This window comes from Sorex fumeus, unplaced genomic scaffold (genome assembly GCF_029834395.1).
Source record: "Sorex fumeus unplaced genomic scaffold, SorFum_2.1 ptg000033l, whole genome shotgun sequence".
Taxonomy (NCBI): Eukaryota; Metazoa; Chordata; class Mammalia; order Eulipotyphla; family Soricidae; genus Sorex; species Sorex fumeus.
Window position 1 is genome coordinate 16,479,694 of NW_026606090.1, and position 15,813 is coordinate 16,495,506.

Below are 15,813 nucleotides of genomic sequence, written 5' to 3' on the forward strand. Positions count from 1 at the left end.
TAACAACCAAAAACCAAATTTATGGGACGATGATTAAGAAGAAACTAAGTGAGGAAAAGCTTCTGTAATTAGAAAATGGCTTCACGAGCAGAAGACAGTCAACTGTACAGTTCTGAAGAAGCTACACTATTTAGTGCAATTAAACAGTGGTGATGCCAGCAAAAAGATTATAAAGTAGCCCCTCATCCACACTACATTTCTGACAGAAAATAATCTACAAGGACATTAGGGCTGGAGACAGTATAGCAGGTAAGATGCTTGCTTTGCACATGGCAACCGGGTTTGATCCCTGGCACAGATGGTCCCTCAAGCACCATGAGAGTGACCCCTGAGCACAGAGCCAGGAGAAAGCCCTGAGCACTGCTAGGTATGACCCACAAACAAAAAATAAAAGGACTGCATTTCAATGACTAGATTTTATTTTCAAATTTAGTAAAAATATTCATATCACTGGCTATGCATTTTCACTTCTAAAGATATAGTTTAAGATTCCTGGTTGATTGTATCCTGAAGAAATCAAGGATTTCATTAGATAAAAATCTCTGGTTGTGTTGTATCTTAAGTATGGATGGACTCTATGCTCAAGTCTTTTTTAAAAATATAGTCCAAAGAGGCTGCGGATATAGTACAGTGGGTAGGACACTTGCCTTGCACGCGGCCAACTGGAATTTGATAGTTGGCATCCCATATGGTCTCCTGGGCACCACTAGGAGTAACCCCTGAGCACTGCCAGGTGTGGCCCATAAACAAAACAACAAAACACTAACAAAATATATTGTTCATGATTTAGCAGGAAGAATTAGGAACTTGGTACTACATTGTTTTACAACAGTTACTTATATTGCTTCTTTAGAGTTCATTCCAATGAGAGTTGTACACTGTCAGCTTGGTTTTGTGGTTGCTGATAGTCATGCTTTCTTGCTATTGAAAATAAAGAAAGAGATAAATGAACAAAACAGCAAAATAATTACTAGCTAACATCATTAAATCATATTTAAGCCTTGATTCTCAATTGAAAAATTCATTTCAAATGAACATTTCTCTTTTAGATCTCATTTCTCATCACGATCCTCTTATTTCTTAACATTATTTAATGCTATTTTAAAAATTATTTTTATCCAATTTCCTTAATTTTGTTAAATAACAGGATTTCCTAGACCTTAAAATATACGGGAAAAATTAAGATTTCCTAATTTCTTTTTTTCTAACTCCCATTTTTTACCATAAGTTAGTAATGACGTTTTTGTTCACAGGACATGAAATATGACTGGGTCAGAGAGATAGTAGAGCAGGTAAGATGCCTGCCTTACATGTAGCTGACCCACATTCAATCCCCAGCATCTTATATAGGTCGCCCAAGCTCCACCAGGAGTGATTCCTGAGCAGAGTGCCAGTGAATAAAAGCTAGGTGTGTACCACTCCCCACCCAAGAAAAAGAAAATAAATAAATTTGACTATATTGTTATATTTATTTTGTTTCAGGCCACTAATTTTGTGGCAATGTACCGCAGCAAAAGAAAACAAATATACACTGGGGCCGGAGAGATGGCACAGCAGGTAAGGCTCTTTCCTTGAATGCAACCTACCTGAGTATCCCATATGGTCCCTGAGCACTGCGAAGAGTAATTCCTGAGTGCAGAGCTAGGAGTGAACACTAAGCATCTCTGGGTGTGGCCCAAAAACAAAATAAAAAACCCAAAAAAGCCAAAAGCACATTGTAACATAGGCATTCTGATAAATTTTATATATTTCACCATAAAGAAAAACTATATACTGGGTTTAAATTACATATACTATGTTATTGAGAAGGAGATGACTGATCAGTTCTGACTAGACTTCAATGAAAAATGACTTTTTATTTTCTATGTAGAGTTTCTGAAATCATTTTTCTTTTTAAAACCTAATTTTGATAAGGGATTTAAAAAATTGTAGAATACTTAAAACTTGTTATCTTAACAATTTTTGAGTGTATTTAACTGGTATCAGGCATACTCCATTTTTGTACAACCATCATCACCTTCTACCCACAGAAACCTTTTGCTCATCCCAAACTGAACTCTCACCATTAATCAATAACTCCTTATTCTCTCCACCCCTAGCCTGGCAACCTCATTCTACTTTCTGTCTCTGAGTTTAGTCTCATAGAAGCAAAATGCTCTAACATTTATTTGTTCTTTATGCCTGGTTTATTTCAGTTTCTTATAAGAATGATTCTCAAGCAGTGTTTTTAAGGTCCATTCATGCAGTAGTATGTGTCAAGTTCCCTTCCTCTATAAAGCTAACACTTTTATCGACCTTCATCAACCACATTTTGTGTATCCTTTTGGCAGTTTCCACCTTTGTGAACATGGCTGCTATGTTAATTTTACTAGTAAATCATGTCAATGCTGATGTCAAAGCCAATGCCACAAACCATGCCAAAGCCAATGCCATAAAACATAAAAGGAACAAGAGAGGGGATTAAGAAAAGCTTGATTTCCTCCTACTTTATCAGTGCTGTACTAACACAGTTCCTTTTCCAAAAGGAAGTGCTGTTGGTGCAGAATGCTTCACAGTCTCTACTTAGATTAAAACATATATGTGTGTATATTCTCCATCAGTTGATCCAGTGGTTCAATGCAAGGGTTTCAGGGTCATGATACTTGACCCCTGCAGTGTTGGGGTCACTATCCTGGAAGCACTGAGAGCCTCCAGGAATGCACTCAGAAATGCTCGGGAGACCATGTAATGCTGGGGATCAGATCTAGGTTGACTACATGCAACACATCTGCCATCACACCCCTCTACATCTCTCCAGTCCTGATTACCCTTTCTAGTTTCTTTCTATAAGTATTTACATAACACACAAACACACACTCTTATAAATATAAAGAAATATCTAATCTTTTTCCCTTAGAACATTGTTGCATCAAGGTAATTCATGTTAATAATCTGGTGCTTTTCTTTCTAAGCCTTCCTCCACACACCCTTAATTACTCAGAACATTTATATTATAGATTTAAAAAAGGTCGGGAGGAGGATGTTTGGTCAACTGATTTTAAGAGTGGCATCCTAGCAAATAGCTGGAGCAATAGCACAGCAGGTAGGGCGTTTGCCTTGCACGCAGCTGACATGGCCGACCTGAATTCGATTCCTCCTCTCCTCTTGGAGAGCCCGGCAAGCTACCAAGAGTATCTCGCCCACACAAAGCCTGGCAAGCTACCCATGATATATTCGATATGCCAAACACAGTAACAATTCTCACAGTGTTACTGGGCCCGCTCGAGCAAATCAATGAAAAACAGGGGGACAGTGACAGTGATTTCTCTTAATACACCATGGAAACCATACCTTATTCTTCAGAATGGCAGTACAAAAGGCTGTAGCTTCTGTATATAATGCATAATGGTGCTGTACATTTTAAGCTTTGGTTGTTCTCCACTACCTACTTATAGCACTTAATACTGCAGGAAATAGTAATACTGATACACTGGTGTGACATGCCCATAAATTTGACATGGAGCTTTGGATTACAGTAATTTAATTCTAATAGAAGTGACCGCAAACTCCATAAACATAAACCAAACCTAATTTAGCTCCAACACAACTTCTTCCACCCTGAATCATTCTAGGGGTCCTTAGGTCTCTAGTACCTTGGCTACTCTGTTGCCATTCTATAAGAAAGTAAACTCAAAGGAGGAGATACTATAACAGAGATTGTTAAAATATTTACTTTGTGTAAAACATACAAAATACGATTATTTAACCATTGCTGGTACTCTACAGGTCGAAGAAAGAACACATACAATGAGTTTTGATGCATTAACCAAATGTTTTTGCTCATACTGTTTTGAGCATATGGAAAGGGTACTAAGCTTTTATTATACGCTATTTTGCTAACTGTACTCAATTCATGAGGACCTACTACTTTGCTCATCCTATGTACACAGTTAAACATAGAATATACTTACAAATAGAATACATCTCTAGTTGTTGTCTTAAGCGAATTTTGCTCATTGTGTCATAAAAATTAGGCTCTGACAAGGTTTCTGCTGAAGATGGCACACTGAATATCCTCATAATTTTTCTTTTATTTCTAAAAACAAAACCAATGCAGAGAGAAATTTGTATTACTATATATTTTTATGACTGAGATAATACAAAGCTACATTAAAAATGGAGCCAGAGGCCAGATTCCACTGTCTTGGATGAGCCTCATCCATGAGTCAATCTGCTGAAAAATTCAGGTATACAGGTTTTGTGACTGAAATCTCCAGGCTCCCACTAGTTGGAGATGGGGGACCTCTCCCACAGACCCCTGTTCTTCTGGGAGCCTGGCAATCACATCCATGAACTGGTGCCATATAAGTTCATTAACGGCCATGATCTAGAGACTCACAAATAATCTTGAAAGAGATCAGCAAGCTGCAGAGATTCTTCCAGACTCCAAAGATTCTTCTAGACTCCAAAGAAAACATCCAGTTAAAAATTTAACCCCAGCTGTATCACCCCATAAAATTTTAGAATTCCTGGAGCAATATCTCCTACTCTGCATCTCTGATATACCAGGAGTAGCACACCACAATGGATGGGATGTAAAGTAGAAGGCAACCAATCTCAATTAAGAAAATATTAACACTCAAGGCTTAACTGGTAATAACATGTTAGCAATATACAATAAATCATTTAGAGCCTGCTATTAGGGTAGGTTTGGGTGGTGGTTGGGAAAACAGGAAATAATGGTGGTGGGAAGGTGTAATGGTGGTGGGATTGGAGCTGGAATATTGAATGTAATAAATCACTGTGAAAAATTTTATTAAAATAAAAACATTTAAAAAAATAAGTGGGGCCAGAGTGGGTACTCCAGTGGGTAGGGTGTTTTTTCTTTTTTTTTTTTTTCTTTTTGGGTCACACCCAGCAATGCTCGGGAGTTACTCCTGGCTTTACACTCAGGAATTACTCCTGGTGGTGCTTGGGGGACCATATGGGATGCTGGGGATTGAACCCAAGTCAGCAGCATGCAAGGCAAACGCCCTATCTGCTGTGCTATTGCTCCGGCTCCTAGGGTGTTTTTACTTGCATGAGGCTAACAAAGGCTTAATCGCCAACATCCCATATGGGTTCCCCAAGCCTGTCAGGAGTGATACCTGAGCACAGAGTCAGGAGTAAGCCCTAAGCACTGCTAGATGTGGCCCAAAACCAAAAACAAAACAAAAAAAAAGCATTCAAATGACAATGAATCAAATTTCTATTCTGGCTCTATGAGATGCTTCCTTGGCTCAAGTATTCTTCCTTGAATATTTCCTCGAGCATGCAGCTATAGACTCTGGCGAGATACCTCAAGTAGTACAGCACATGCAAGTCTCTGGGTTTTAATTCTAGGCACCATAAGAACTCCTGGGTGTGGATCAAGGGGCCCCTGAGCACTCCAGGAGAAGCTTCAGGTTACCCAGCACCACTGGCTTTTGGCCCTTATGAAAAATAAGAAAAAAAAAAAGAGTACAAACATCTATAACAAACCAAAACACCCATAAGGAGACAGAGCAAAATGGAATGCCCTACCACAGAGGTAGGGTGGGGGTGGGGGTGGGGGATGGGATGGGGGTGGTGAGAGGTTTACTGGGATCATTGGTGGTGGAGAATGGGTGCTGGTGAAGGGATGGGTACTTGGTCATTGTATGACTGAAATGTAAGCACGAAAGATTGTAAGTCTATAACTGTTCCCCAAGGTGATTCATTAAAAAAATAATAATTTAAAAAAAAAAAGAAGTGGCTAAACACATCGACAAAAAGTGATGTACAACTTCTGTGTGCTTCTTCTCCCTCTCTGCAAAACACCATGTACTTTGATTAAGAACAGAGTACTTCTAATTTTCAAATAGTGCAGTACAAAGGAGGTGGCTACTGGGAGGGGAAAGCTATGAATGGGCCAGAATTGATACATGGATGTGTATAGACATTGAGCAGGTCACTGTCCCCTCATCTACCTGCAAGAGTCCAGGCAGCTAACATTTACTTTCTTCTGGGGGGTCTGTGGTGGGAAGGGCTAGCTTGCACACCTGAGGGCAAATCTGGGCCAGAAACTATTCCCCAGGCCAAAGATCAATTATTTTGGATTTTTAATTATTTTGAACTATTAAACACTTTTTTGTTTCCCTGGTAGAAGATATCTTGAAGCATGTTACATAAGCAGCTAACACTGTTTTTCCTCTTTAACGCATCTCTCTCTTCTCATTCTTCTTGGGATAGGGTAGGGGGACTCCAAGGTGGTGTTCAAGGGGCTAGGAGCCACTCCTAGTGACACTCAGCCCTTAAGTGAAACACTTAACATCCAGAAACACAATGTTGCTGAAGCCCTGCAGGGACCACCAGCACTATACCTGGAGGAGCTCAGAGACTAATATATACAAGGTACATACTCTATCCCTTTGAACTACTGAATCTCCCCTCCCTTATTCTCCCATATTAAACTCTTATTTAAGGTAAAGGATCCAGAAAATGTGGAGAACAGCTTATTTTCCGACATCGAGAATAAAGTTTATTGATGACTGACCCCACATCTTTGTGCATCAGGGACACAAAGATTGGGCTAGAGCAATAGCCCAGTGGGTAGGGCGTTTGCCTTGCACGCAGCCAACACGGCCGACCCGAGTTCGATTCCTCTGCAGCCTTGGAGAGCCTGACAAGCTACCGAGAGTATCTCGCTTGCACAGCAAAGCCTGGCAAGCTACCCTTGAGTACTCAATATGCCAAACACAGTAACAAGTTTCACAATGTTACTGGGCCCGCTCGAGCAAATCGATGAACAACGGGACGATAGTGATAGTGATAGTGATAGTGATACAAAGGTTAAGGTCAGTGTACTCAAGGGATGAAATATAAATGTGGAATGACACATAAGTAATCATTTATATGTAACACCAATATTATTCATTCAGTAAATACTCTGACAGCTGTGCACAGAAATAAAAGAAAAAAACACTTAAACTCTGCAAAGAGAGAACTGCTGAACATATATAGAAAATATTGTTTCTACATTTTAGGGATGTAAATCAAAAATGATGCTCATCCAAGGGCAACAGTGATTCCAGAATGGAGGATAAAGTTGAACTCTAATACTAACAGCAGAATGAGAATTTCCAGCACCGAGTCTAGGTGTCCAGATCCGCACTTAAATCTTCATTTCTAAATCAATGGCATTATGGAGGCTGGTGAAATGGTTCAAAGGGCTGGAGTGCATACTTACTACTCAGAAGTCCCTGATTTAAAATCAGCTCTGCATATTCCCCAGCACTGACAGGAGCAACCCTAGCACCTCTGGGTATGGCCTCAAAACAAAACAAATAAGCAAAACCAAAGGAGTTTTCAAAGTTAGAACCTTAATGCCCAGGACTGGAGACCCTAGTAGATCAGATTTTATAGCAAGAACAAAAATGCTAATGAAATCATTTTTGTGCATTTTAACTCAGCAACAATATATAACAAAAAAATTTTGCAAGACTTTTAAATGCCCAGTTTCTTATCAACCCTGTGATAACAAAAATGTTACCTCTTGGCATACATGAAGAGAGCAAAGCTAACAAGGATCACCACCAAATAAACATTGGTGGCTTCATTCCAGGCCTCATGCACACTATAATCCATAGAGCCATCGTCTGCCATCACGCCGTAACTTCCAGGCATGGGGCTAAAAGAGAAAGAAAGGATTTCTTTTTTTTTATGCATATAAGGACTGACCAAATCCAGTCTGCTCTGAGCCAAAAATATTCTTACATTTTAAAATAGATACAGTTTAAAATGGTTATAACCACCTACATAATATTCTAGATTTCTGTCTCACAGTCCTCAAAAACCTAAACTACTTACATTCTGATGTTTTCAGCTTGTCAACTACTGGTCTAGGTAACTAAAGCAGGCAATGTATTTCTCCTTATTGTCATCTTTGAAACATTTAGAACTCCTTTCCATAAAGGTGAAAACCTGGAATGGAAAAAATATGACCAAAAGGATTGTCACTGCCTGATCTTGAGATAACCAACCACCCAGATGGAAAGCAACTGAAAATTTAAAAACAGAGATCCAAACAATGGCTTTGATGTTCAAAGAATAAACATCAGGCTAGAAAAGATGAAAAGTCATGACAATAGTCATCTACATGCTTCACAGTGCAACTGAAAAATGTTTAGAGCTTTATCTAGTTTTGACCAGCTGGCCAAATTTGGTTGAAAGAAGTTATGGGATAAGTTACATTTTGCTATTTACACAGCTGTGACTTCTATTCAAGGAAATGCATTCTTTGGACATTCCCACAGAAAATGAGTGGTAAGAACAAATGCATCAAGTAGCAAGTAAAAGGGTAATGGTCTCTTAATTTTTTAGAATTTGAAAAGTTAATGTTTCCTTCAAAATTCTCCCTGTCTTGGTCACAAATGGCAATTCTAAGATGATATAGAATATAAAAGAAACACATAAGTGAACTTTTAGAATTCTGTAAAAAGGTGGAAAAGTGGATGAATGATAGGCGATATACTAAAGTTTCTACAAAGATAAAAAATACTGGGAAGCTAATAAAACTGTTCTGTAATTTCTTTTACATATCACATAGCATTGAAGGGATTGTAGAAATTTTCTACCCAAAATATACTGTAAACTGACCTATAAGCCTCCAAAATATTCTCGCATGTAGATTTTGGGTCATTAAGTTTAAGGAGGACAATCTTTCCTCTTTTAGTTTCCATGACATAAAGTGAATACACACTTTCTCTGGGGTCTGCTCCTAAACCATATGGCATGCTTTCTGATACCTGCTGTCATATACTGCAGGAAAGTCATTTCTATGACATCTATTGGTTTTTGATGACCATAAAGACTGGAATTGTAAACAAATAGGAGATTAAAAACAGAATTTTAAACGTATAAACATTTATAAATGCAAGATCTAAATATTATTTTAACAATCAACCATACCCAATTCCTAAATGTTAAAAATATGGGTTTGGGAGACCTCCAAATGGTGCTGAGCGAACCTGGGGGGGTCTCTCCAGATGATTCTCAGCCTGTGGTTCAGTGTGACAGTATCAGGATGCTGCTCAGCCATATGCCTATGGAGCTCTGAAGGCCTCCAGGGCCACACCCTAGGTTTGGGGGATCTGTGGTACCTGGCATTAGGTTGAGTTGATAGTAAGTAAAGTATGTGCCCTAACCCCTGTACTGTCTCTTGATTCCCTGAATATTGAGGGGGGAGGGGGAATGGACAGCATAGTGGATTTGCCATCATTTAATTTCAATTCTTGTTTCTCAAAACTGGACTCAAGAGTAGCTCTGAATGTAGTTATTATATTATTATATATTGTATTATTATATGTATACATGACTTACATAATAAGTAACTTACATACTTTAGAAATGGGAACTTTTGGAAGAGCCAGAACATAATTATCTTTATAATTTATGGTTTCTCAAATTTTGTTAAGGCCTAGATGTAAAATAACCACAATTACTGTAATACGCAAGAGGTGGCTTTAGACATCTGTTAGGAGATGCTGCAGAAATTTCAGGATTTCTTACCAAAAGTGGTAGCTCTCAATGCTGAGAACTAATAAATAGCAAAAGAAATAGGCAACAGTACCGCGAACACTGTACAGGTGTGTCTATCTGTCCGATTATGAACATGTCTTCTTGTTTACTAACTTCTGAATCAACAACCTGAGCCACATTAATTTGCTTCAATTATTCACAAAATCCTGTTCATATGCCATTCCCACAGAGCTTATTTTCCTCCTGCAACAAATATACCAGTCCTTAATTCTAGTAGAAAGGAATTCTCAATTACTGATCCAGAAGAGTGAAATTTAAATTTAAATTTTATTCATTCTTGGTGAGCAATGACACTACGGTTCTACTATTCCAGGGACATGCACTTATTGTAGTCTGGGAAATTGTGAAAAACTAAGCAGTGACCTTGGGCCTTTTCTACTCAGTCCAGCACCACGAGTAGGATGACTTCGTATGAATGCCAGAAATATGGGACGCTCTTGTCTAGAATCAAAGTACAGAACCAAGGCCTAAGCTCGACAGTACCCAACCATCACTGGCAGGTACTGCACACCAAGCACCACCTTCCTAAAAGTAAAGTACCCAGGGGTACTGGAACAGTTCATTCCCCGCAAGCTCATGTTTCGGGAATATAACCAAAGTGGCTACCCAAGAGCTTGGGGCTTAGGAGCGCCAAAATCTTTCCTCAGGCAAAGAGTTGCTTTCTCGTGCAAAGCAATGCTGGACTCTTTCAGTGAGGAGATGCTGGTACGAACTAAATTGGGTCCCAGGTAAACTAAGAATCCCGAGAGGAGTCGCCAGGATATAACCAGGAGGGCTCGGGTTAGCGCAGCAACTTTTAGGCTGGGAATGACATTTCACTCCGGGTCGAGGGGCTGCACCCTAAGTCCTCAAAGGCGTCTCCCGCTCCGGGGCTCCTCAGCGCCGCGCAGCTGGCCCTGACGTCGCCGTCACTTATCGTCGTGCTTTAATGTCACTTGTCTCGTCAGAACCGACCCTCTGGGATTCCTCACGGGAACCCTGGCGGGGGGCCGGTCTCTCAGCTTTGACGGCGTCTCGGGACCCCTCAGCGCCGGGCACTGCGCAGTCGCGTTATGGGACGCGCTGGGGGCTGGGGGTGGCCGGTGAGCGCACGGGGCCCCGCGAGGCTGTCACCCCCTCCCCGGCCCCCGCCGCGTCGCCCCCGCGCTCCCCCCGCGCGGCCGGGGCGGGGCCGAGGCGGGGCCGGTGACGCGGCCCGGCGGGGCGCGAGGCGCGGGGCGGCGCGGCCGCGGGTCACTCACGCTGCGGGCTCGGTGGCGGCGACTCGGCTCGGGGCTCTTCCCCGGACGCAGGGCCGGGCGCGCGGGAAGCGGCCCCGCGGCCCCCACGGCCTCTGCTCCGTCACTTCCTGCCGGCGCGGCGGCTTCCGGATGGAACCAGGCGCCAGGTCGGGCCTCCCGCCCCCCCCTCCCCGCCCCCCGCGCTTTCGCTCGCAATCGGGAGACGCCGTCGGGGGCTCGGCACCTGGGCGCGCGCGTGGGCGGCCGGGCGGCGCGGGTGCTGCCCCCGCGCGGACGCTACCCCACGCTCCGAGCCCACCGCCCGCCTCACGCCGCCGGCCTCCCCGTGCGCGCCAAACGCGGCCGCCGGCCTCCCGCACGCCTCACGCCCCCGCCGGCCTCCCGTGCGCGCCTCACGCCGCCGGCCTCCCCGTGCGCGCCTCACGCCCCCGCCGGTCTCCCGCGCGCCTCACGCCCCCCGCCGGCCTCCCTGCGCCTCACGCCCCCGCCGCGCGGTCGTGCGCGATTTCAGAAACTATCCAACCCGGGATGCTCAAGTAGTGTCAATTTCAGTGCCTTCCTAGTATTTTTTTTTTTATTGTGTGGGGACTTGAAATATTTGTAGTACGAAACAGGAAGTGAATTGCTGTAGGTCTTCAGCACCTGAGTGAAAGAATGAGATTTCAGTGGCTGAGGCAGCGGGGCAGGGAAACTGCCTCTCCTGGTGCCGGAGCCTTCCCTTGTCTGCTAGCTGCTCCTTCAGGTTTCTCCCGGATCCTAGAGGGGGTGTTCGGAATCGATAAGAGCTGGCATTTGGCACTGCCCCTTCTCAAGTTTACTCCGCTGCCTGGTGGATTTTTCTGGTCTAGAGCAAGAGCGTTTCTTACCACAATAACAGAGCAGCTTTATCCTTCTGCTCTATATCAGTATATTTCTTGAACCATTTAGTTTGACTCGAAAGTTAGGAAATGAAGAACGTTAATAAAGGGACATTTTGAGCGGTGATTGTTTCGGAGGTCTGTGCTAATTGGTTGACAGGCTTTATCCGTTTTATCCTCACGGATAACTTTGCGTAAGCATTGGTTGCTCAAAACATTTGAATGCATGAATTTGAGTGTGGCCCATGTGGATGATATACGTTAAATGCTTGTTTCTATTTTTATAAAATACGGATGTTGGCTCATAAAACGACTTAGAGAGTCTTTCAAGCTGTAATACGGATTTTAGAATCTGTAAAACTATCATTAGTTGAGTATTGTCGTTTCCAAAATCTTAGGTTATCCGCACTCGCATTACATAATGTTACCCAATAAATAGCCTGTACCAGAACACTGGAAAAAGCAAACGTTGGGAAAGCTTTAATGGCCCTTCTGAATGGCCTTCTCTTTACGTATTTGGTTTCTAAGTGACATTCTTAACCAAAGGTTAACAAACATGAAAGAGGAAAACTGACTTTCCTGTATCAAACCAAGGAAATAAAAACCAGTGGACTGGCTGCTACTTGGTTGCTGAGTCTAACATTCAGGGGCTTAAGGATGTTGAGTATGCACTTTGGAGATAGTCTGCCTACTTTTTCAGTCTTTTAAATATCTTAAACATGTTTTGAGTTTAGTACTTTGTACATTAAGAAGTTTTTAGTTGAATTTTAAGTTTCTTTTGACTTCCTTAATCAGTAAGTTTATTTTGATCCCAAAGATTAACTTTAGTGCTTTCATCAGACTCATGGTGAGTGACGCTGTGCATCTCTGAAAGTTGAATGGACTAGAGAGGATGAGGGAGGTGCTTGGCTCTATGGCTTATTTGTGGTTGGAGCATACTGGACTAGTCTTCTGATTCTAGTGGGGTCCTTGGACAGAAAAAGACAGACTTATTTGCCAGTCAATATATTTTGGAGGGCTTCTTTGATACTTCTTTTGGGGAAGAAGTGGTGAATTGTCATTAAAGAAGGATATGAGAAGCAAAGGATGTATGTGTTTGCTTTTGGAATAAACACTCCCAAGAACTGGTGATGATTCTTGCCCCATGTATCTTCAGGCACTTTTCTAGGAGATACATGTTACTAAAAGGCAGCCACCTTCATGGGGAAGTGGATGAAGTGAAGAAGGTGGGGGTGGCACATGAGTATAAAGCAAAGCATTAATATGCTTACTGGGTAAACTTTAGGGTGTAAGTCTCCACAAGTCTATTATGAAAAGTGTTCTAGGGAAATGACCTTTGCATATTTGTACATTTCTTGTATTGACATTTATGTATATCAGGAAATTCAGAGAATATTATTTTCATGTGTTTTGTAAGCAGTGAAATGTTTTTAGAATGTAGCAAATGAAAAGTTACTGAATTTTTTATGACTTGTCATTTCTGTTGTGTTTGTCACTGTGGTGAAAACCAAAGTGCCCATAATATAATGCCAGCAATTGACTCCCTTTCCTAAGGCATTTAAGTGACGTTTGTTTCACTGAGTAAGAAGACAAGCATTGCTTGTTCTTACTTAAACGCTTGGCTGTCCCATGCAGAATACTTTAAGCTCCTGGGGTAAAGGGACCTTTTTTGTTTCACTAAGCCTAGAACAGAGCCTGGCATATGGGAGGTGCTCAGTAAATATTTGTGGAATGAACAAAAATACATTGGAATCCTCTTGTCTTTTTCCACTAGTAACAATTCCACTTAACTTTAGGGACAGTACTGCTCCATCCACAGAATCTGTAGCCATTTAAATGGTACCTGTTCATAGCACACTTTGTCATTTGATTTTTTATGGCATTATATCATTATGAAAGAGTTTCCTGTGTTTTGGTTCCCCAACCAAAATATAGATTACTTGAGGGCAGGGAATATGAGATTTATACAGTACAACTTGTGATAACTTCTTTGCTCATCCATTATAATAATAAACAGAGTAATTTGGTACTTACCTGATGAAAGCATCAGAATTATTTAATATGCAGTCCCATTCTCAAGTAGACAGTATTTGACCCGGATTTGCATTATGTACATATGAATAAACTGGAGAGTTTGGAGCTAAATAAAGTAAATAAAAATAGCATGTGCAGTGCCAGACCTGTTAATTTCACAGCAATGCTTTGAAGTAGGTACAGTTGTAATCCTATTTTTAAATGAGGAAACTGAGGCACAGAAAGACAATTTATTTGTCGCAGATCACCATTTAAGTTATAAGTAGGATGATTTGATATGAAATCAAGCAATCTACATTCCAGTGTGGTTTCACTAGGGAAGACAGGAGAGAGAGCTAAAGGGACCTGGGTGTCGCTGTATGGTAGACAGTATGCTTTATATGGATGAAGTCCTGGATTCAATTTCTGACCCACACAAAAGGAATGGGGGGCACACAGGGAGGATACAAGTGAAATTTAACTGTAATTTTCTCAATTTACAAATCTTTAAAATCTCAAAGTAGCATAAGAGGTTTCACTGACTCTGAGCTGCAGAAACATTTATGGATTTTTCAGATAGAAGTGGTTTATATTTATTTATTTATTTATTTTTGGTTTAGGAACAACTCCCAGAGTGTTGGTTGGGGGACCCATATGGTCCTCAGAGTCGAACCTGGGACTCCTTGCACTACACTTGCATTCACCTTTTCACTATCAGAGACACTTTTTAAATGACAAAAGGTAAAGGTCAAGAAACTGAACTTTGAATTTCAAATCTGAGTGAGGATTTTATTTTTGTAAGTATTGAATTCTTGGATAGTGATTCACCAGGACATGGGTCAATGACTGTTACTAATTCACTGTAAAAATGTTAGTGCCAAACAGAATACTATTGAATGACACTTGAATCTTACTGCTTTTCTTTTCTAAACACTTATAGATTAAAACCCCTTGTAGTTGTAGTTTGCCGGAAAGTAGGTCACTAAAGATTTCTGCTACACTGCTGTTTGTTCTGTCCTTAAGTGGAATCCGGACCGTCCTTCCAACTTGTTTTGAGCGATAGAAAGGCTTCTTCAATGCAAGTAATCCTTCTTTGGTGGACAGAAAAATGTAAAATGGTTCCTTTGATTTGTTGGCATACATGGACTGATGAACTCTCCTTGAAGCTGTGTGGAATTAGATGAGGGCCTACAAACTCCAGCAAACTGAAGAAAAACAAAAGGCCCAGTTAGCTGACAGTATTATTTGGGGGGCCTTGGGCAACCACAGAATTACTGAATCAGAGTAACTTCGCAGATAGGGGAATACATACATCACCACTCCACTGTCCGGGAATCCTGTCTGACGTTTGGCACAAACCTGGTTAGCAGCGGGGAGGACACACCCTCAGCAGGTATAGTCTTTTGGTTACTCATTGTTTTTGCTGGGTCAGAGGTCTTGGCATTTGTCTTGGGAGTGGGGAGGGAGGGGGAGTGCTTGATAAGTAGACATAGTGAAATTATGCCCACCATTAATGTCAGCATCCCTCCACCAGTGACCTGAGATTCTCTTCCTCTCCCCTCCTTGCCTCCTTAACAAAATCTCTCTCTCTTTTTTTTTAAATTGACTTGTTATAGTTTGGGTCACATGCTTGCACATTTTAATGGTTTTGATGTGTCAGTTACTTTACCTCTGTAGCACTAACATGTCCAAGACCCTTGATCAAAAATTCCCTTTTTGTATTTTGGGTTTTGGAAGTTTTATGAAGAAGGGGGTGGGGGCGTCTGGTGATGCTCAGGGGTTACTCCTGGCTCTGCACTCAGGAATTAGTAATTACTCCTCGTGGTGGTGCTCAGTGATTGGTGACCATATGGGATCAAACTCAGGGTAGGTCGAATATGAGGCAGATGCCCTACCTACTGTTCTATCTCTCCAGCCCCCCACCCCCCATGCTTTTATTGTATTGCCAGTCCATCTCCTCATTCCTCCCCACTTATTTCCCTTCTTTCTTGGTATCCTCATTTCTCTAGTATGCTGGTTCTTTCAGGAATGTATTTCAGAATGACCCAAAGCTTCATTCATTTCATTTCATCATCCTGTTATTCGTCGATTGCCTCGAGCAGGCCCCAGTAACGTCTCTTTCATCC

The 15,813-nt window shown here is 41.6% G+C and overlaps 2 protein-coding genes across 6 annotated transcripts in view; one reads left to right on the top strand and one right to left on the bottom strand.

Moving 5' to 3' along the window:
- Window positions 1-397: 397 nt before the first annotated feature.
- Window positions 398-10,955, bottom strand: SMIM19 (small integral membrane protein 19). 2 transcript variants are annotated; one of them, XM_056116970.1, is made up of 5 exons: window positions 10,818-10,923; window positions 7,846-7,959; window positions 7,529-7,666; window positions 3,951-4,075; window positions 398-921 (listed from the first exon to the last, which is right to left on the bottom strand). In XM_056116970.1, the coding sequence occupies exons 3-5, from the start codon at window positions 7,660-7,662 to the stop codon at window positions 857-859; spliced, it is 324 nt and encodes a 107-aa protein (XP_055972945.1). In that variant the 5' UTR covers window positions 7,663-7,666; window positions 7,846-7,959; window positions 10,818-10,923; the 3' UTR covers window positions 398-856. The 2 variants fall into 2 exon arrangements, with proteins under 2 accessions (XP_055972945.1, XP_055972944.1); XM_056116969.1 differs by lacking the exon at window positions 7,846-7,959 and having other exon boundaries at window positions 10,818-10,955.
- Window positions 10,824-15,813, top strand: part of SLC20A2 (solute carrier family 20 member 2) — a 125,256-nt gene continuing 120,266 nt past the window's right edge. For 2 of the 4 annotated variants that reach the window (XM_056116964.1, XM_056116960.1), the window contains exon 1: window positions 10,828-10,963. The gene's annotated coding sequence lies outside the window, so the exon portion shown is untranslated. Of the gene's footprint in view, window positions 10,964-14,691; window positions 15,081-15,813 lie in introns of those variants that run through there. The other 2 variants (XM_056116959.1, XM_056116962.1) reach the window with 2 other exon arrangements.